The sequence below is a fragment of the Lacerta agilis genome, chromosome 5 (genome assembly GCF_009819535.1).
Source record: "Lacerta agilis isolate rLacAgi1 chromosome 5, rLacAgi1.pri, whole genome shotgun sequence".
NCBI lineage: Eukaryota > Metazoa > Chordata > Lepidosauria > Squamata > Lacertidae > Lacerta > Lacerta agilis.
Window position 1 is genome coordinate 87,301,700 of NC_046316.1, and position 23,089 is coordinate 87,324,788.

The 23,089-nt window shown below is 47.6% G+C and overlaps 1 protein-coding gene across 1 annotated transcript; it reads right to left on the reverse strand.

Moving 5' to 3' along the window:
* Window positions 1-370: 370 nt before the first annotated feature.
* LOC117046392 lies at window positions 371-21,577 on the reverse strand. The gene is made up of 9 exons (XM_033148193.1): window positions 21,518-21,577; window positions 18,891-19,074; window positions 12,509-12,598; window positions 11,238-11,309; window positions 8,083-8,169; window positions 4,790-4,908; window positions 3,789-3,901; window positions 2,938-3,041; window positions 371-396 (listed from the first exon to the last, which is right to left on the reverse strand). Exons 1-9 carry the CDS (start codon window positions 21,575-21,577, stop codon window positions 371-373), a joined length of 855 nt encoding a protein of 284 aa, XP_033004084.1.
* Between the last annotated feature and the right edge of the window lie 1,512 nt (window positions 21,578-23,089).

The window sequence follows — 23,089 nt, forward strand, 5'->3', positions numbered from 1 at the left end:
CATTGCCAGAGATCATGTGGTGCAGCTGCATGGTGGACTGACCACATGCCAAGTGGAGGTGACTTTATATGGATTTTTCTCAGTTTACCAGCCTTACGTACAGCACCCATCAAGTAGCCCCATTCCTAGATCAAAATTCATTTCAAGCATCACACTACTATAGCAGCTTTGTGGGACCTACGCTTCCCAATCACCATCAATATGCCTTCATGCAAAAACACCTTTATATATTTCTGGAAGTGCCTTCTGTCTCAGGGATTTGAAAGGGGGGGCGGGTTGTGACATTGTCCATTGCGGCAGAGGGATGGTACAGACTTCCTCGAAATAAGATGTCATGGCAACAGACCTTTAAGATGATCACACGTTCTCGTCAGCCGTAGGTCCATTTGCAAGCACCTAAACAAGTACAGGACATCACATGGGGGAAGCATTGATTTTTTTTTTGGGGGGGAGGGAATGTATCCTGTTCAAGAGCCCAGCATATGACAATGTTCCAAAATGAAGTGTGGAGCCCTGAACGGCAGCATCAGACAGAATTGTCAGCACCAAATGCAGAGGATATGTTCCCTCCATTGCAAACTGGGGGAAACAAAGGCACCCTCTTGAAATGACAGACAAACCCCATAACTGCCTTCACAGTCACCTTTCCTTGCTTTTGCCTAACTCGTCCCCAGATGCCCATCTTTTCCCAGCCACCACTCAAAACACTCTGTGGACAGAAGCAGGTTGTGTCCTTTGCTGTTGTGCAAAGGCATCCGAGTTGGCTCAGGTTCAGGAACGGTATTTTCTTCACCCAACCTATTTCCGTTGTTCTTGCCGACCATGGTTGTCTTGAGGAAATCAAGCCTGCAGATGAGGAGAGGCTGAGCAGCTGATCTGAATGGATGGAGGAATTTGAGATGGCCTCTGCAACAGAATATCACCTGTGGAATCTGCAGACCTTTCTTTAAATAGTCCAGTATTTAACCAGCATAGCCACAAAGCTGAAGGCATGGTGACCCTTCAATGCTGTCAGCCTAATTTAGGCAACACCCTTTTCAATGGTTCAAAAAATGCAGTATAAAAAAAGCATACCGTCGATTCATTTGTCATGTTCTAAGGTACCTCTTAAGTTTCCATTATCCTCCATATTTCCTAGATTAGCAAGTTGTTGGTTTTTTTTTTTAGTTTTTTAAAAAATGTATTCCATGCTGATGAAATTTCACAGAATTCTTAAGTTCAGAACTTGTGAGAAAGGCGATTTGGTCCAGCGTCCACCAGTAAGTAGAGAAGAAGATGGAGTCCTGAGGAAATGTGCCAAGGTGTGTTCAACTCCCAGCTTTCTGTTCAGCTGTTAAGCTTCTTGTCAGCTCACTCTCCTTCATTTCTGAATTTGTGGGTGCTGTGCCACAGGTACCACTGTAGACATCTGAAAGAGGAACACATCTCTTGAGGAACTCTCTTGCAGAGATGCTGGGTATGGTGTGTGCATATTCGCACAACGATTTTCCACCCACCAAATGGATCCCAAGTTTCATGAAAGATAATGCCACTGCAACCATCTCAGACCTCATCTGCAGCTGAATCTAAGTTCTAGATTCTGCATTTTCTGATTAACATCTCTCCATTTCAGTGCTGTCAAGTATCCCGTTTTCCCCGGGAATCTCCCTTATTTCAAGCAGTTTCCTGCTGCTATCCCTTATTTTTTTATATCCCTTTAATTTGCCGTTTTTTTTGAAGGAAGCAGCTCCTCTCCCTCCCCCTGCTGGCCAGGGACTGGGAAGACCTCACCTCCTTGCAGCCTCAAAGCAAGCGGGAGCCATTTCCCGCGCTTACAGGCGTCGTAGCCCACGGGCAGCGTTTCCAAAATACAGTAAGCCTACTGCACGTGTTCACACCAGTGCCGCCCACTTTTGCTTCTGGCTCCGCCCACCACTGCCATATGACTGTCCCCGGGATAGGTGAGGCTGCTGATCCCTTATTTTCAAATCCGAAACTTGACAGCTATGCTCCATTTCCCTCTTGGTATTGCCACTGCCCTCAGAAGTTCAGGAGGTGGTGGCTCGGGAAAGGGCATTCCCTGAGGCAGCCTCTAAGCCATGGAATTTCCTTCCCAAAGAGGTGTGTCTAGACTAGCACCTTCATCGCTTTTGCTGCATATGCTGGAGACACAGCTTTTTATCCTGCCCTTTGACACCTGATTGCTGTTGTTGGTTGCTTTTTTCTTTTTCTTTTATAATTATTTAGTTAGCTTTCTATGCATAAAACAAAAACCTGGGAGTTATTTTTTAGCACCCACTCAATTTTTCTGATTTTTCCGATTTACTTTTATATTGCTGTAACCCATCTTGGAACACGGAGAAGCGGACACGGAGCAATGGATTCAAACTACAAGAAAGAAGATTCCACCTAAACATTAGGAAGAACTTCCTGACAGTGAGAGCTGTTCCGCAGTGGAATTTGCTACCAAGGAGTGTGGTGGAGTCTCCTTCTTTGGAGGTCTTTAAGCAGAGGCTTGACAGCCATCTGTCAGGAATGCTTTGATGGTGTTTCCTGCTTGGCAGGGGGTTGGACTGGATGGCCCTTGTGGTCTCTTCCAACTCTATGATTCTATGATTTATGGTAAAGAGTGGGTAAGAAATCCAATAAACAAACACAGGCATGGGCAAACTTGTCTCTCCAGCTGTTTTGGGACTACAACTCCCATCATCCCTAGCTAATGGGACTAGTAGTCAGGGATGATGGGAATTGTAGTCCCAAAACAGCTGGAGGGCCAAGTTTGGCAATGCCTGAACAAACAAAACCATAAGACTACAGTTCTCTCTCCTAGCTAAGAAACAGAGCTCTTAAAGGTCTCCTGCAATTTCCTACTGCACAAGAATGTTCAGAGTTAATAGCAGTGATTGTTAAGAAAGGGAACAGCACAGAGCTTTCAGAACATTGCAAAATGTTGCTTACCTGTGTTGCTGATGTTGCGGATGTTGCTGGTGTCGCCATCTGCCGGCTGCAGCAGACTGGAAGGGACCCAGTCCGTTTTCTCAGAAACCAACTTCTTCACTAACCTGAATGTTCAAAGGAAACAGATAGAATCACCATCTTTTTTTTCCTCAGCAAGGCCGCTACTGCTGTAGCCTCCAAGGAAATTCCTACAATATCCCCGGATTTGGACAAAGCAGCTTGTTACAGAGAGGCGTTGGGAGGACAAAAACAGGGCAAACCTGATCAGCTGTTTTTCATGCATTCGGAGACATGCATGCCCCAATTGTGACATTTTTGCAAGTTTGTTTTCACAACCCCCTATCAAGAATTCTCTGTGAATTCATCCTCCACTAGGAATGGATGAATCTGTCCATTTCAACTTCTCTCAGTTTTTCACTCTTCCCATCATAAGTTCAGATCTCCACCTTTCTGTATCAGTTTGTGGAAGTTTTTTCTTTTTTCTCCCCCCCCCTTTTTTTAAAAAAAAGCCCTCACAGAAATTTATCAACTGATGGAAATTGTGGTCTAAAACAGCTGGAGGATGCTGGACTGAGAAAGATTGCTTTCAACACATGTTGGGAGGAAGGGAGGAGAGTCTTCCCCTAAGCTTTATGGGTATGTTTCTGAACTCACCCAACATAAATTTATCTCTGCAGCAAATAATAATAAAAGCAAACCTAGCTTGTGGACTAATAGAGTCTGCAGAAAATTTGACACACCCTATTCTCTTCTGGCTGTTGTTTATTAGGGTTTGTTTTGATAATCCAACTACCCGGTAACAACTGGAAAATTGTACCACTGTAGCCTTTCTCTATGGCAGCTATACTTACCATTGTCCATCCTCGCCTTCCTGTATAAACTGCACTAAATCTCCATCCTCTAGAGTGAGGGAATCTGGGAAACAAGTGTCAAAACTGCCTTCTACCCGGTAAAGGTTGGATCCCTAAAACAAATGAAACAAGGTGGTATGTGCTGTTATTGCAAAAGGAAAGATGATGGGCAGAGATAAGACAGGAATATAGTCTACTACAAGGCCCAAGGGGTGCATTTCAGACATTCAGAGTGACAAATGTATCTAGAAAAGGAGCACTTGCTGTGGTTTTCACACACAGGTAATTTTCCGAATGTTCTGTGCGCACACCATACATTTAAAGCCCATCTCTCCGAAGACTCCTGAGAACTGCAGTTAGTTAGCGGTGCTGTGAATTGTAGTTACATGAGGGGTAAACTGCAGCTCCTCTGGTTCTTGGGTGTGTGTGTGTGTGTGTGCTCTAAATGTGCATTAAAGGTGGGGGGGTGCAGAGCTCTGTAAAAGTAATCACGCAAGGGACTGGGCAACACAAAAGCATTTGCTTTCACTGTTTTTAAAAAGCACGTCTGTAGTCTTTTTCACATTAAAAGCCCACATGCAACCCTATTTACAATTGCTTGGAGAGAAGCCCCACTGCATTGGGTGGCGCTGTGAGTTAAACCACAGAGCCTAGGGCTTGCTGATCAGAAGGTCGGTGGTTCAAATCCCCATGATAGGATGAGCTGTTGCTCGGTCCCTGCTCCTGCCAACCTAGCAGTTCAAAAGCACATTAAAGTACAAGTAGAAAAATAGGTACCGCTCCGGTGGGAAGGTAAATGGCGTTTCCGTGTGCTGCTCTGGTTCGTGAGAAGCGGCTTAGTCATGCTGGCCACATGACCCAGAAGCTGTACGCCGGCTCCCTCACCCAGTAACGCAAGATGAGCACCACAACCACAGAGTCGTCCGGGACTGGACCTAATGGTCAGGGGTCCCTTTACCTTTACCTGACAGCATTATGAAGCTCTGGAAGGTGTTACCTACGTTGTTAGGCTGGCTTTCTTCCTCCATATCTGAAGAGTTGGAGAGTTCCTCAGCGCTGGATGGGATGGCTTCAAAATCCTCAAATGTATCAAGCGACGGCATCTGCCTGCTGGGCCAACCTTTGCGAAGAAGGAGAGCATTTGGCATCAGCAGCTGGCATACTTTAGATAGAACATTGATGGCACTCCGCGGCGTGATAATCCAGCCTTTTAAAAAACAAATGAGCAGCTCTCTACCGGAGGAGACCCACTCAAAGAGGTTAATTTATTGCATCCCTTCCTCCAAGAAGCTCGCTTGGAACATCAGCAGAGCTTCAAAACTAACCTGCAAGGGAGGCCGAGCCACGTCAAGTGGATGCAAAGGGTTATTGGAAGTGAAGCACGATGGTGAGGCCTGGGAATTCAGAATTATTGCTTCCACTCCCTGGCCTCAAGTAGCTCATCTCAAGAAGCTCCCTGTTAAAATCTCATCTGATCCTGACAAGTAAGGACTACGGCAAGCACAGGGAACTGCCAAACCCCAGACCAGGGCTGTGCATTTCCATATCAGTTTGTGACATTTTATTTAAAACCATCATGGATATCGTTCAGCATTTTAATGCCAATCCTAATATACACACTTTTTTTTAACTCACTAATGTTTTTGTATGTTCTTTTCACTATTATATGCATTTTACACACATTTTACCCTAGTGCATACTTTATTTAGCTGAAGAGCTGTGCTGTGAAGTTTGGAGAAGTGTGAATTCAGAGGATTATGTATTGAGTTTCGGTTCATGCATTTTGGGGGGAACGTATGACTTAGGTAATTTTGCCCTTCAATATGCACTGAATCGTAGTTCTCTCTCCCCTCTCCCCCATCCTGACAGGAGCAGCGTGTGAAATTTGGCCCACGAAGAAGCAAAGCTAAGTTGTGGGACTGACTGGAGTGGTGCAGGTGCTTAAAACAATTCAAAACAACAACACCCCGACTCAAAATCTGCATTTCAACATACAGTACATCTCTAAAATCTGTCTCACAACGTTTCAGGATCAAATTATATGCTGGTTTCCAAGCTTGGTAAGACCCAACCCTGTGGATTTACATTTTTCCAGCAGGGCAAATCATCAAAGTTCGTTTTCATGATAATGAGGAGCGCAGTGTCTTACAGAGGAACGTAAGTAACCTATGGTGACTGATGGGGTGGAAAGCAGGGAGCCCACCAGTAGGTGGAGCCAGAACCCATGATAAGCAGAGGTAATTCTAATTTTTCTTCCACCCTCTTCCCTGAAGAGTTCTGCAGTAGCAATACCACATCATAGAATCATAGCATCATAGAGTTGGAAGAGACCACAAGGGCCATCCAGTCCAACCCCCTGCCAAGCAGGAAACACCATCAAAGCATTTCTGACAGATGGCTGTCAAGCCTCTGCTTAAAGACCTCCAAAGAAGGAGACTCCACCACACTCCTTGGCAGCAAATGCCACTGTCGAACAGTTCTCACTGTCAGGAAGTTCTTCCTAATGTTTAGGTGGAATCTTCTTTCTTGTAGTTTGAATCCATTGCCCTGTGTCCGCTTCTCTGGAGCAGCAGAAAACAACCTTTCACCCTCCTCTATATGACATCCTTTTATATATTTGAACATGGCTATCCTATCATCCCTTAACCTTCTCTTCTCCAGGCTAAACATACCCAGCTCCCTAAGCCGTTCCTCATAAGGCATCGTTTCCAGGCCTTTGACCATTTTGGTTGCCCTCTTCTGGACACGTTCCAGCTTGTCAGTATCCTTCTTGAACTGTGGTGCCCAGAACTGGACACAGTATTCCAGGTGAGGTTTAGGGCGATTTAGGGCGGTGCGGGTGGTTCCCCCCCCCCAGGGTGCCAAGCTGAGGGGGTGCAAAATTTAGAAGATCCATAGTGGGAGAAGATCCATTTGGGGGCACCAAATTTTGGGCTTGCACAGGGTGCCATATTGCAAAAGATTACCAAAGCCCACCCCTGGCAACACTGACGCTACAGAGGATGAAACTAACAGCTAGGGTCACACTCTGGACTAGTTGTAAAAAAAGAGGGGGGGGTGAGGGGTCAGCCTTCACTGTATAGCCCCCCTCCTCTGAAGAAGACATCAGCATCAGCATCATTAAATGCCATTTAGAAATTGCTTCCTATAAGGCACCTGAAAGCAATTTGCAATAACATACAGCAGGCCCAAAACTCACCCAGGGGTTATGTTCTGGGGGGTCTGCTCACAAAGGCAAAATTGCACAAAGTCAAGAAGACAACCCCCCCTCCCCCGAATCACTCACACAACCTTCCTAGAGGCTGGTAGGCAAGGTACAGGGCTTAAAAAGCTCTTTCCACACTGGGTTTTCCTGCTGCAGAAACAGTTTTAAAATCCTCCACCTCGCTTATCGGGCATAGCCCCTTCTGATGGGTTTCCCTCCAGTCTCCCGTCCTCTTTCTGTTTATTTCTTTATTTTTTCTATGAAGTGCAGGAGGCTGATACCATGTAAGTAAACAGCGTACAAGCTTTGTGCCTGCTGTATATAAAACAGTTACACACACACATATATAAAAAAACAGAACAACTGCATATAGAAAAACAATGTTAAACAATAGCAGCACATGCATAAAATCAACCTTTATCCAAGAAAGAAAGACGAGGCAGAGATTTTACGAGGCTTGATGAAAGATTAGCATCTTCGGCAGGTGCTAGAAAGACATCAGAGAAGGTGCCTGTCTGATATGCAGTGGTGGGTAGTTCCACAGGGTAGGTGAAGCCACACTAATGGCTCAATTCTGACAATGTAATAAGCGCACTTCGTGATAGGATGGTACCTCTCCTGCGGGATGCAGTGACTGGTTGGGTATGGAGGGGGGTGAGGCGATTTAAAACCTACATTCAGATGTTTGTAGACTTCAACCCCATTTTCTCTCAAGACAGACGGATGCCAACAACGAGGGGGGAAAGGGAGCAGAAAGAGGGAGGTACAAGGGTGAACAAAGGATAAGCGGAAGCAAAATAAAACTAATGAGGATGGAACAAAGAATTCCACTCTCAGCTGGAAGAAAGCATTTTTTTATTTTTTAAAAAAACATTTTAGGCACAACACATCAAGAAGCCTCAGTAAAATGCTTGGGCATCACGCTAGACTGTGTAAGCTCCCATTCATTTAGCAACAGGCTCCCATTCATTTTGGCAGAGCCATGCACACGAAAAACCCACAGTACATACTAGTAGAGCCCTTTGTCTTCAGATATGCTCTGAGCAGCACAGGCATTGCATCTCAAAACACATTTCAATTCCTATTTACCTGTCTGTGAAGCAGATCTAGGGACTGGCCTCGTGGAGCGAACAGCACTGCATTTAGCTTGAGCCAAGAGGTTGCGTTCAAAGGCATCTGTGACAGGAAGTAGGGTGTTTGTTTGTTTGTTTGGTGCTAGTTGTGATCTCAAAAATGTCAGGCCGAACATGCAACCCCACCCAGGAGATTTTCCTTGCTAAGTAATGCGGTCGAAGCTATGTAGTAAGATTGCCCCTTTGGATTAACCTGAAATTAGGACCAGCTCTTCTGTAAAGGCCTGCACTCATACACATTTACTCTGACTAGACATACACAGGATTTCGCTGCTGAGGATGAAGGCAGATGCAGCGTTCAAAGGATGAGCACAACAAGGATGGACCATAGCTGAGAGGCAGAAGGTCCTAAGTTTAATCCTCGGCATCTCCAGGTAGGATTCGGAGAGAGACCCCTGCCTGAAAACTTGAGCCACTGCCAGTCTGTGTAGACATTACTGAGCTAGATGGACCAACGGTCTGACTCATTGTAAGGCAGCTTCCTACCAGGTTCTTCACTTATGGTGTGAACCTGATTTTGCAACTTGTGCTGCAGGAATACCTCACCAACAAACCGGATTGGCAAACTGGTTCTCGTGGCAAGGAGAGCCAGCCATGCATCAGATAAGCCTGCACACTTTTTAATTTGCATTTTTAAAGGTGGGACTTTGCCTAATTAAAACAAAATTGCAAGCATTTAAACATCGCTTGCAAGACTGCTGCAGTGGGTGTTGATGGTATCATTGGCGCCAACCAGTCAGAGCTCACCACACCCACCCTTTGCCTGGTTCAGACAGGTCTCTTTAGAGCTTGCCACAGGACAGAAACAAAAATGCCTGGGTTTAGATGGCAGTAACAGCACTTACAAGTTACCTCCACCATTCATAATATGTGTCTGCCTTTGCCCTGAGTATCTGCCTATGGTGGTGCAATCTGATGGATTTCTGCAACTTTGGGAATCCCAAAGTAACTAGGCCTTCTTTTATGGCCAGCTCACCATGCTAACAGAGGGTGTGATCCAGAAAGAAAAGAGGGTTCCCCAGATTTGCCTAAAACATCACAGTGGGTGCCCAATGCAATGGGACGTTAGCCCAATGCAATGGGAGAACCCCACCCTTTTTCCCCAAGGGAACAGAAAACTTTAACCCTATTTGGCTTGGATAGGGGTATGGAACCTTTGGTCCTCCAGAGGTTAACTACAACTCCCATCATCCCTGGCCTGGGGCTGATGGGAATGGTAGTCCAGATTCCTCCTCTCAGGTCTGGATTAATTACCTACATGGTATGCGCTGAAAGAAGGGAGCCCACTGCTTTTGCCTCGCATTATCTCCCCTAGCATAAAAGGGGTAGGCCAAGTAGGCCTTCGTTGATGTTATGTGATGGAGGGTGCATGCAGAGTACCACTGATACCAGAGCAATGCTCATTTTAGAGCCATTTAATAAAGGAAAGAAGGTTGAGGTGAAAAAGAGGTCTAGCTTACACCAGCATGCGGCAAAGGAAACAGGAACCACCTACACATGGCCAACAGCAAACTCACGAGACAATTGCGGGACATGCTTTCAAGACAGAAAGAATGGAACGGAAGAAACGGATGCAGCAATGAAGAAATGACCACAGACGTAAATGGACTGTGCCAAGCCCACAGCTGTTGTTTTCACCAATGATGCTATGAGTTCCTTTTAGCAGGACTGTGACCGTTGTGAATATATAGTACAGAAAGGGGCCAGTTTTAAAATCAACTGTACATCTGGGTCTCTTGAGCTTCCGCACTCACTCTCAATAAGAAGGGAAATGGAAAACAGTGGTTTAACCCTGCAATCCTGTGGCCGGTGGGAAACATTTGAAGACAGCTCTGTTTAGGGAAGCTTTTAATACTGGATGAATCATTTTAATATTCTGCTGGAAGCCGCCCAGAGTGGCTGGGGAAACCCAGCCAGATGGGCGGGGTATAAATAATGTATTATTATTATTACTAGTGGTTTCAGCCCGTTAAAATAACGGGTGCTAGAACAGAAGCCTCCTCCCTCCCTCCCTCCTTGCGGCCGGCCGGCCTCTGTCTCCTCTCCCGCGGCCTCCATCATGTCTTCTTCCCCTTCTCCGGAGATGGGGCCGGGGTTCGAGCGCGCCCTGGCCCGGCAGGACGGCTCGGTGGGGCTCCGCCTCGGGCAGCGCTCAGCGGGCGGGACGGGCTGCGTGGTGTGGGACGCAGCGCTGGTGCTGGCGCGCTTCCTCGAGAAGGGGGCCGAGGACTCGGAGGCGGCGGGCCCGGCAGGGCTCCCTCTCCGCCACAAGGCCGTGCTCAAGCTGGGCGCAGGCACCGGCCTCGTGGGCCTCATGGCCGCCAGCCTCGGGTACGTTGCCGCCGCAGCCGGGCCTTGCCTCAGAATCGCTGTGGGGGCTGCCGTCTCGCTCAGTGTGGCCTACACGGACTGGCAGCAGCGGCACCCTGGAGCCTTTAAGAATGACAATAATGCTCCTCCTCCCTTCTCCTTCCCTCCCGCGGCGGTGGCAGTTGAAGCGGAACGCCGGCACTCCGCGGGGGCGGGCCGCTCTGGGCCGCTCCCGGGCCGCTAGGCCTCGGGGCTCTCGTTGTAGCGGCAGCAGCGGCAGCGTGGCCTTCCTCCTCGGCCTCCCCTCTCTTCTGGAGTGCCGGCGTTCCATTTCAACCGCCCCGCTTCAACTGCCACCGCTGCTCCCGGCCCGATGTCTCTCCATCCAATCCCTGTGTCCCTGGGGCACATGCTCAGTAGCGCAAACCCAGAGACACAGGGACTGGATGCAGAGACACTTGCGCTTTATATAAATATATTATTATTATTATTATTATTATTATTATTATTATTATTATTAAAATTAAACATCCCAATAGCCATCAGAAGCATTGCGTGTCTGAGAGGGAAGAGAGTTTCAGCCTCCAATATGCCCTAACTTGAACTTGGCAGGCAGGTCAGACATATGCGTACAGGAAAGGATGATTAATGGTCTTCCGAAACCAGAAAATGGGCTGATATGCTGACTTGAGAGTCCTTACAAACTCTCTCATATGTCATGTGCCGGTGATGATGAAAGTATAGGCATTCCATGAAGAATAATCAAGGGACTGTCACCAAAATGGTCCATGCATCAAGTACCTTCGAAACCCAGAGGAGTTGGGTCGCTTTTAATTTCATGCCTCTTGACTTTAACTGCAGGAACAAGGGGACCTGTGTGGAGTTTGCAGATAACAAGAATCGAAATATAGTTAGAGGTTCGCCTTGCTCTCTCGGCATGGAAAGGAACAGGATTTGCAGCAGAGGGCAATGGTTAGCTTATCTTAGCATACAAGGCAATCATAATATTTTTTAAAGTCAGCTTGTCGAGATGGGGTGGCGGGGAACATACTTGTGATTTGCAACAAAAGAACCAAATACCGTACCTTGCTTTTTTTTTTTAATAACTGCGATTCTGAAGAAAAGCAGAGAGCCCACCCCCCAATAATGGACTTGTATTACCATTCCTAATGCATATATGATGCCCGCAGAGATGAGTTTGTGTTAACGTGAAAACTATACACCTATCTGAGCACGATTACAAATCTTTCTTTCTGATAATAGGCAACAACCCAGCAAGGGATGGCGTACACTGTGTGTCTGCTATGATTTGGAGAAGAACTCAAGTTGGCACATGTCACATTTCCCCACCGTAATATCATTTTTACCCGCTCAGGTTTGTTCAGCGTTGATTTCACATACACGGAACTACCATTTTCTATCTTGAAATAACTTTATGGAAATCCATCCCAAAATAACGTCTGATATGCTGCAATAACCAAACAGCATTCCATAGCGAGAAGCAAAATAACATAACCTTTGCCCTCCCCCTTCTCTATTGTTATTATCATTATCATTATCATTAATCTCCCACCCACCCCCTTTGAAACACAGTTATAAGTGGGCATAGGGACTCGGGAGACAGCCAATCAGTGCTGAGCAAAGCCCTATTCTGAAAGGAGGGTCACTTCATTATTGACACAAGAGCTGACCAATCAGCAGTGTTCATATTCACTTTCCGCTCCAAACCAGAAGAGGGTTTTTTGTGTTTGTTTTTTCAAAGCACTCAGTCCAGGTGAGACGATAGCCCTTCTCTCCAAAGCACAGTTGAGTGTGTTTCTGCACCAGGCAGGCTTTGAAATTATGCCTGTCTGGTTGCACCCAGAGACTGAACCGTTCTGACTTGCTTCGCATCCTGGTGGTGCAACTCCATAGCGCACAATGTTTGGAGGGTGTCGTGCACCCGACCCTTTCTACTCTTTGCCTTGCAGAGCACACCACAGGTTCAGGCTTGCAAGGGTTTCCAAGCGCCACCACATTTGTCCCAACGTCGGCAGAGGAAGGAAGGCGGCAAAGTGTTAATGGGACAGTACCTTTGGTTAGAGCAGATGTGTTAGTTGTGGTGCTGATGGAGGAAGCTAGGGAAAAGCGGCGGGTTACATCTCTCTCTTTAGATTCTGGATCTGGGAGGACAGATAGAGTCAGGTCAAGGAAGGGTTAGAAGTGAGCAAGCAAGCAAGCAAAGGAGGAAGGAGGAGGAGAACAACAACAACAACAACTGGGAGAAGGCTGGAGAAAGGTAGCTTGTTTCCATGGAAAACTGCGGCAAACTGTATCACAGTTCTGTTCAGGATTGTTGTATTAAAACGTGCATTGCCTGCATGGCCAACGAGTCCCTGGGGGTTCAACACCACACCCCGGTTTGCCATGGAAGGATGCAGGAGGTCATCAAGGGCCTATTAATGACCAGATACAGAATGATCCCCTGCAGCTATTTACCAAGTGGTAACTTAGCACCGTTTGCTTGTGGTCATTTGGTAAACTGATCAGCTGTGCTGTCCTGCCAAATGTTGCAACTCTTTCGTTTCCTGAGATTTCTAATGAGGTGCTAAAGTGGGTGGGTGTGTAAATTCCTATCCACTAGGCAGGATAATAGAAACGACCCGTTTTCTCACGCAATTACTGGCACACACTGTGTGTACAGAGATGAATGAATCTGTCCGTTTTGGTTTCTTTCCTTTTCTAATTTTTCCAATAATTCAGTTTGACCCATTTCCGCATAATTTCCCATTAAAAAAGAAAAAGTCCAAACAAAACTTTGAGTGCAGTTTTGTGTGCATTTCTCCTAATATATACATTTTTGTTTGCAACGTTGTCTTGATACTCGCAGTTTTGCAAGCATTGTTTCCGAATACAAGGCTTTTATACACACATTGGGGCATATTCAACTAAACATTTCGGCAGGTGGGAGCAAGTGGAATGACTCCTGTTTTCGCAAAGGGACTTGTCCCTCTCCTAACCCTGCATGTGCCCTGCACACCCTCCCCAAATCTGTTCCAGAGGGTTGGGAGCACCCTGCATGGCAGGGGGGAGGAGGGTACCAGAGGGATGGGATAACTCCCCTAGGAAGAAAGGCTGCAGCGATCATGACTTTTCAGTTTAGAGAAAAGGCGAGTGAGAGGTGACATGATTGTATGAAATTACGCCTGGCGTGGAGAAAGTAGATAGAGAAAAAGGTTTGCTCTCTCTCTCTCGAAACAGTAGAACTCGTAGACATACACGTTGAAAGATTTAGGACAGATTTTTAAAAGTACTTCTTCGCCCATCACATAGTCATGCTATGAAATTCGCTCTTACAAGAGGCAGTGATGACCATCAACTTGGATGGTTTTTAAAAAGGATGAGACAAATTCATGGAGGAGGAGAGGGCTTTCATAGCAAGTAGCCATGATGGCTCTGCTCTGCTTCCCCAGTTGGAGGCAGCAATGCTTCCAAATACCAGTTTCTGGAAACCATGGAAAGGGAGAGGGCCATTGTGCTTATGTTCTGCTTTGCTGGTTTCCGACAGGCATCTGGTTAGCTACTGTGAGAACAGGATGCTGGACTAGATGGGTCACTGGCCTGATGCAGCTATTCTTATGAGGAGAGAGGAGATTATTCCACTGGGCAAGCAGAGACACTTGGGCCGACAAAACAATCTCCTTAGCGTTACTTTGAAGACAACCTCTAACTTTCACTAACGTACATCTTTCCCCCTTATATATGACTTTTCATACCTATTTTGGGGGTTGGAGAACCGCTTCACAAACGTTGGAGGTGCCCATGTTTTGTAGGACAGTTGCATTTCAGTTCATGTAGGGCAGGGAAGAGGAACCTGAGGTTCTCCAGATGTTTTGCTGGACTCCCCATTCCAATCCGCATGGGCAGTGGATGATGGGAGTTGTAGCCCAACAACATCTGGATCATTTGGGTAAATGGTTCCAGGTTTCATCCAATGCCAAGTCATTAACAGGTCACTGAATCCCAAATTCCTCTCATTTTTCACAACCAGAATCAGGAGCACTCACAATGATCCGGAGCTCTGTTTTACACATACAACCGTCTCTGAACTCTGATATGGCCCTTGCTTTGCAATCAAAGTGAGCTGGGTTCATCTCTCAGAATAACTGACCATGTAAACAAGTGCTAGGAGTAGCAATCACAGTAAAATATTACTTCTGAAAACAGTCATCACTGGTGCCAGCTCCATAGGCAGGGACAGTTTGAAAGGAGATCACAGCAGGCTGTACTTTGTGTTAAACATGAGAGAAGCCCTATAAAATAAATGAAGATGAGCATGGCAGCCAAGATGATACATGTTGTTACACAGCTGCATGCAGGTTTCAAATTTGCCAGAGGGAATGTTTGCTTTCTGGCCTTTCAAAGCTGATGAAGCACAAACTAACAAGAGAATCGTGCGCAATGTGATTGCAGGTGATGCTGTCACCACCAGTGCGTCTTCAAACACCTAAAGTTTCTAAACAAGCCATTTTCTCATGAGCATTAAGATATTATCAAATTTTATGCTGCAACACACTGAGCTGTAAGTTTGGAAATCTAGCAGGCGCAGAAGCCTGTACTGAAAACTCTAATGATTCATTTGTGCATGCATGTGTCAGAGAGAAAATGAACACCTGAAAGCAGTACAGTAAGCTTGCAAAATCAATTCTGAGCAGGATCTTTAGAGGGTGATCAGCATCCCCCCCCCCAAAAAAAATCAATGTGCTCAGCAAAACCAGGCCTACCTACACTACAGGTCTGTATCGGTTTCATGCCAGTTTCATTGTTGTGGTTTTCCAGAAGTTTGGGCAGAGCAATCCTGGACATGGTTTGGATGATACAAAGGCATCCCTCCACTCAGCCCAGCTGATCTCTGCTGGTGAAGGACCTATTGTGTCACTGAAATTTCAGCCTTTATGGCCATTCGTCCTACTTTACAGTTCTCAGTTTGAAGGGCTGGCCAATCCAAGTCCAGTTTAACAGTAAAGACCCCAAAGGAGGGGGAGCAATGGTCAGGGGCGTTCTTAGCCCCTTGGCTGCCCGGGGTGGGAAGCCAAGAGGCACCCCTGGGGGCGGGGCATCGCGGTGCGTGCATGCGTCATGACGCACGCGACGCCCTGGCCCCAGGGGTGCCGGGCGGCGGATTCGGGAGTCTCTTCGGGCTGCAAAGACTCCCAAATCAGCCGCCCGGGCTCCCTTGGCGGAGCGCAAGTCGGGGCAGGGAGAGGGACGGGCCAGTGAGGAGGGGTGTCCCTCTTCACTGGCCCGCCTCTCTCCATGCCCCGGCTCCGCAAGCCAGCCAGCAGTGGAGCTCGGCATAGAGGCAAGGGGTGGGCCAGCAAGGAGGGGGTGGCACCCCACCTCGCTGGCCCGCCCCTTGCCTCCATGCCGAGCTCCACCGCTGGAAGGGGGGGACTATTTTCGGCGCTGCCGGGGCTGAGCTGCAGGGGCGGCCAGCGAGGGGGGGGTGACACCCCTCCTGGTTGGCCGCCCCTGCGGATCCACCCCGGCAGTGCCGAAAATAGCCTTAAATGTTTTTTAAAAAATAAATAAATAATTATTTATTTATTTTTAAAGTCCAGGGGGCGGCGCCACCACTGGCAATGGTGCCTTGAAATTGCTCATCAATAGTTAGAATCCGGACAGCAGATGGAGCAGGCACTCAGTTCACCTGGTGACAACCTTCTCCAGGGTGAAATGTATTTTATTGCTGCCTAAATGACAGGTCTCCTGATCGCAGCCTTATCCACAGAAGCTCCATGAAAAAGCTGAACAACTTCAGGATTTGTGCAAACGAACATCTTCGCAGTACGGCCACAAGGATTCATATTTACTGGCAACTTAAAAAGAGTTATTGTGCCAGCCCAGTATCTGTGCAAGATCTTGAATACACTCCACATGCATGTTTATACCTAGTGGTCTGGATTTAGTATCTGTTTGGAATATTGGAAAGGCCAAATAGAAATTGGCTGAGGGTTTATTACAGGTCTTTTGGCATGAGAGATATTTCTGAAAATGAAATATGTAGGCCAAGCTATTTATGTCTCCTCGCCATTCTCCTTCACTGAGCCCTGCATTTATCTACTGTCCAGTGAGCTCCCAGCAACAACCCACCATGTTTTGCCTCCCAAGGTAACTACTCTGAACAAAGTTCCACAGAGTGCAGCCCAGGGGTTCAGTTCTTATCTTGGGTAGCATCCTACACTACCAACAGTGAAGCACTGAAGCATCTAAGCTGCAAACTACGCCTAGCACAGGAGATCCCTTGCTTAGATCTCTCAATGCCTTTTTTAGCCACAAGTTTATTTCCCCACTCTGGAATTTATTTTGATGAAAAGCCAGCTAAAAGTGCAGTGGTGCCCCGCTAGACGAATGCCTCGCTAGACGAAAAACTCGCTAGACGAATGGCATTCGTCTAGCGGAAGCTGCCCCGCAAGACGAAAAAGTCAATGGGGCTGCTTCGCAAGACGAATTTTTTTTTTTAGCGCGAAAACCTCCGCGCTGCATTGCCGCTTCGCTAGACGAAAAATTCGCTCTACGAAGACACTCGTAGAACGAATTATTTTCGTCTAGCGGGGCACCACTTGTGTCTTAAATCTGCCTTCACCAGCCTGGTGCTCTTCGGATGTTGCTGGACTATAACTTGCATTGGCCTCAGCCGGCACACCTCTAAATAAATCCATTTCGATCAGAGGGCTGAGAGAGGAGGTAGGCTCTGCCACTGAGGTAGGCCCTTTCCATAGAGCTCCACTACTCCCATGCCAGAGTCCCAATCTGGATTGGTGCTTTAGGGTACACAGCTAATATAACATACGGGTATGGCTTGCAAGTGGATCAAATTCAAAAGCTCTAGTCTTTACTCGTATAGCAGTTGCTCCAGCTTTTTCTGCACCATTTCCAGAACATCTCCAGGGCATGAGAACAGCCCTGCTGGATCCAGAACCCTGTTCTCACAGTGGCCCACAAGTTGCCTGTGGGAAGCTCACAGGTAGGACCTGACTTGAACACAGTAACACTCCGCCCACGATAACCAGCTATAGGTATCTGAAGGCTTATTGCCTCTGACAGTGAAGGTGGAATTTGCTACCAAGGAGTGTGGTGGAGTCTTTCTTTGGAGGTCTTTAAGCAGAGGCTTGACAGCCATCTGTCAGGAATGCTTTGATGGTGTTTCCGGCTTGGCAGGGGGTTGGACTGGATGGCCCTTGTGGTCTCTTCCAACTCTATGATTCTATGATTCTATGACTATCATGGCTCACAGTCACGGGTGGCCTTACACCTCCTAAATTCATCTAATCACCTTTTCAAACCATCCAAGTCAGTGACCATCACTACCTCTTGAGGGAGCAAATTCCATAGATTAACTTCACACTTTGTAATGAAGCACTTCCGTTGGACAGCTCTAGGCTATAGACAAAGGAAAACTTTTTTTCTATTCATTTCCTCCTCCCCTCCCCCCCCTCCCGCCAATGCACGATTTCCTAGACCTCTACTGTGTCTCCTCTTACTTGTTTTTTTCTCTTAACTAAAAACGTCCCCCAAAAGTTGTAACCTTTCCTCATAGGGGAGATGCTCCAGCCCCTCCATCGTTTCGGTTGCTCTTTCCAGCTCTTAAAAAAAAAGGAGGGGATTCGTTTTAAAGCTTGCGTTGCCACTCCTCTTAACAGGCCTTTCACAGCAGCCTGACAACAGAATTTGAGAATGCGAAGCTTTTGTGTATGTCTGAGGCAGGTGAGTAAAACCAGGGAGTGCCCCCAGATTTGGCAATCCTTCGTAATATGGCGCCCTGAGCGAGGCCAAAAATTGGCACCCCCAAATGAATCTTCTCAATTTTGGATCTTCTCAGTTTTCCATCCCCTCGCCTCAGGGCCCTGGGAGGGGGGGGAGAACCACCTGCACCATCCTAAATCCAGAGCTGGTACCTTTGAAAAACACCACCTAGTAGCTATCAAAAAGAAGAAAACACTGAGGCTGTGTACAAACCCCTGTTCTCTCTGGATCCAGAGTGTTCTCACTGCTTTGAAGCCACAATCCACATCTACCCTGTAGTTCCTTGAGAAATATTGCATTTTGATGCATTTCCCCGCAAACTAGCTTCAATCCGATTTGGAGACGTAAGCCCTATGAAGATATCTGCACCCCTTCTCCACCCATTGGTGGTACAGACAGAAAAGTGAGCAACTTGGGGAAAAAAGCATCCTGTCATACTGATTTGTGCAGCAGCATGCAAACGCAGCATGGGGAAATGGCCTCACTGTGTTTTAAGCAGGTCACATGAACACAGCCTGGGTGAAGCTAGGGGATGGGTACGACGGACGAGGACATTATGATGGGATGCGGTCACCCTTGCAGGGTGCGATGGATGACGTTATGGGATGGACACCGTGCTTGGGAGACGTGTGGCTGGCGGTCAAGCGCTGCGAGTGTCGGTGGTTTTACCTTTGGGTGGAGCTCTGCGGTTGGAAAGACCTTGCAATGTGAACCGCTTTCGAGCAAGAGCTGAGCGCTCAAGATTAAGGCTGGCGGAATAATCAGCTAGGAGAAAGAGGCAGAGGGAAGAGAGAGGTGAGGCAGGGCAGAGAGGGGTCAACCTGGCAGCTTGTGGAGAGAGCAAAGTTAAGAGCTTGTGGAGGGGGGGGGACGAAAGGGGGAGGTGATTAAAAATTTGGTGCGCTTGGCCAGCCGTGAGCTTGCGCAGCAAGTGACTAGCTGGGAAGGTGGCTGTGGAAACGAGGAAGCGAACTAGCTGAGTCAAACATCCTTCTTATTATGCAAGGGATAGATTTGACTAGCTAGGTTTCACCTGGGAGCAAAATGGAGCAGGCGGGAAGGTGCTTTGTGGGGAGGGAGGGGACACACAGCTCCAAAAGGAAGGCAAGTCAGCAGGAAAGTAAGTGAAAAGCGAATAGTAAAAACAAAAAAGACAAAAAAAAAACCTAGTGTTCACAAAACACCCAAGGCTGCTCACGGAATTATGGACCATTGAGTGGGACCCTTTAAAGCACCAAGGCCACAATCCCTTGTCAGCAACCTCCAGGGTGGGCGGAGCCAGGATCAAGTGGGTGGAGCAATGGGTGTGGCTCTTACCTTTGTACAGTAAGGTAAAGGTACCCCTGACCGTTAGGTCCAGTCACAGACAACTCTGGGGTTGCGGTGCTCATCTTGCTCTATAAGCCGAGGGAGCCGGCGTTTGTCCACAGACAGCTTCCGGGTCATGTGGCCAGCATGACTAAGCCGCTTCTGGCGAAACAGAGCAGCGCACGGAAACGCCGTTTACCTTCCCGCCGGAGTGGTACCTATTTATCTACTTGCACTTTGACGTGCATTCGAACTGCTAGGTGGGCAGGAGCTGGGACTGAATAACGGGAGCTCACCCCGTCGCAGGGATTCGAACCGCTGACCTTCTGATTGGCAAGCCCTAGGCTCAGTGGTTTAGACCACAGCACCACCCATGTCCCCCTTTGTACAGTAAACCACGCTAAAGCCAGAGGTTTCTGCAAATGCTCACACCTCTCCATCCTCCAACCAGGCAAGCAACAGGCATAGTCACAGTTACTTGAGGAGGGCATTTGAGGAGTAGGGTTGGTGAGGGTTGTAGCCTAGGGGGGAAATCTTTAGGGCCCGAGGTTCCCCATTCCCAATGCAGGGATTGTTCTGAAATAGGGCTTCCAGTGTAACAATATGAGCTGCATGTAAAGTATTAAGGTGAAAGCCCTCCTTCATGATGCGCTCGCCAGCAGCCATGCCCAAGCAAAGCTGTCTCTTTGCAGGTGCCCTTGGTGCAGCAAATCCTCCCAAAATATTATTTATTTTTACAAATGTTCAAGTGACTTTTCGCAATGCTACCTACAAAAAATAATATGCTGAAAGAAAAAATCACGGGGAAAACTCGATACCCCCCCCAAAAGAATCTGTCAACTGAAATCAAGATAAATATCTACAATGTCCATATTGAACGCTTCTGCATACGAAAAGGAAGAAGAAGAAGAAGAAGAAGAAGAAGAAGAAGAAGAAGAAGAAGAAGAAGAAGAAGAAGAAGAAGAAGAAGAAGAAGAGGAGGAGGAGGAGGAGGAGGAGGAGGAGGAGGAGGAGGAGGAGGAGGAGGAGGAGGAGGAATTTGGACTTGATATCCCACCTTTCACTCCCCTTAAGGAGTCTCAAAGCGGCTCACAGTCTGCTTTCTCTTCCTCCCCCAAAACAAACACTCTGTGAGGTGAGTGAGGCTGAGAGACTTCAGAGAAGTATGACTAGCCCAAGGTCACCCAGCAGCTGCATGTGGAGGAGCGGAGACACAAACCCAGTTCACCAGATTACGAGTCCACCGCTCTTAACCACTACACCACACTGGTGTTAGCATTTCACTCCTCCCATTGCAAGGACCATCTGATTCTTGTTCATTTTCTGTTCCGTGAGAAAGAAAGCCAGTCTGTGCGACTTCCATCTCTGGTACTATTGTACTTTTTATTTCTGCTCTGTCTTGCGACGAGACAGGATGTCTGTATGAGGGCTGCTCCTCTCCTGCGTGCTTGTTATGTTCTTTAATCTGTAATTAGTAGAAATAAAGTAGGTATGCCCAGATACCTCCTCATCCCCATCTGTGCTGCTTTTACTTTGCTATACCGGGTGCTCAGAAGAGAGCAGCTGTGAGTCCCAGGGCACCAGGACCCCTTGCCGGGAATGCTGCATAGCCGTTCCAGTGCCGGAGGAGGCCGTGGGGCCTGCAGGTATGTTCCATTAACTGGCTCCCTTTGGGAGGCTGGTTGCCTTTGACTGCTGGCAAGAGAAGATCAAGGGTCTGCCCTGGCTAACCTGCCTTGCTCAATATGATATGACTTGGCCACAGGTACACACCGTGGGATGCAGGTGGCGCTGTGGGTTAAACCACTGAGCCTAGGGCTTGCTGATCCGAAGTTCGGCGGTTTGAATCCCCACGACGGGGTGAACTCCCGTTGCTCGGTCCCTGCTCCTGCCAACCTAGCAGTTTGAAAGCATGTCAAAGTGCTTGTAGTGGGGATCCCCATGAAATTTAATCTTAAGCTCTCCCCTCCCCCAGAAATGCTTTCTACCTTGAAATCTGAAATGGCGTCGCCAGCAGCAGGGTCAATGAGGCGGCACAGGAGTAGCATCAACAGACAACCATGGCAATGAAGGGATAGAACAGGAATCAGGAACCTGTGCTCTTAACCCCCACCCCCACCCCCCAGATGTTGAACTCTGGCTTTCATGCTGGCTGGGGCTGATGAGAGCTGGAAGGGCCACAGGTTCTGCATCCCAGGGGAAAAAGTGGGGTCCATTGAAGGTGTTTTGCCCAAGGGTCCCCCCATATCCTGGAGTCAGCACTGCCTGCCAATACTATCTTGGGGAGCCATAAAGCAACTATAACCAAAACGCCATGGCCCATCCTTGTTTTTCTTCAAGAGATGAGTCTTCTAGGTTAGCTCATGCCAAAGTGCCATCGTTTGCACACTAATTAACCCCCCCACACACTTTTTTAAAGGAAACATAATGCTTTTCCTTATGACACACCTGTGAACTAGGTTCAAACTTTTCACGACTTTTCGTGGAATTCCAGCCACAAAATGACCAAGGATCCCTGACACGAGCATGAAATTTAATCCCAAATCGGCCAGCAGATGGTGCAGAAAAAGGTGCACACAAACTATTGGACAGGTGGTTTGAAAAACAACTTAACACTGTGGAGCAGCTTTCCTGCTGTTCAGAATGTCTGGAATATGCTACTTGGCAAGACTGGCCGAACCTCAAACGGCTGAAACTGCTAGCTTACTACATGCATAATGTGTAGCCTCATATTTTGAAAAATCCTAAGGTAACAGCACTCTTGCTCTCCAAATCTACAGGATGCTTCGGATGAATGGAATTGCAGTACATGTTTTTCACTGGAGAATGAATGAAGAAATCACACGACCACACGGTCAGTGGTTTGCCTTGTGCCCTTTCCCCCCATAACAGCATTTGCAAAACAAGTTGCTGTTAACTAGAGAAATGTTTGCCTGACATAAACTTTCTACCATGCGAATGAGCTGTCAGTTGAATTCAGTTTCTGCTCCCTTGGCAGCTCCAGGTAAAAGGATGCTCAGCTAGCTTCAGAAGACCTCGAGGTCCTGAGGAGCCGCTGCTAGTCAGGGGAGACAATACTGGCTGAGATAATACAGAGCGTCAGTCAACTGACTTGCTGTCAAAGCTTTGTATGGCCCCTCTGTGCGAGGGCCAACTGACCTAAGTCAAAATCGTAACCAATCAGGGAGCAGCTTTAGCTCAGTAGCAGAGCACAGAAGGCCACAGGTTCAATCCTCAGCAACTCCAGTTAAGAAGCACCTTGAGTAGGAAAGCCTGCCTGCATACAATGCGGCATGAAAGTCCAACACTATGTGCCCAAGCCATCGCTTGATTTTGCACTCATTACTTGATGCTCCAAGTGATAAAAGTCCCAAGCATCATGCAATAATCAAGTCATAAGGGATGAAAGGATGTCCTGTCCATTCTTGTGTGAAGTGGCCCAGCACTTTCCATAACAGCCAAGGCAAGTTCAGTAAGGGCTCGTTCACACTTCTTGTCCTGCTGCTTCTCCCCCCCCCCCAAGAGCAATCGACAATTCACGTTTTCTTTGGATTGATGCT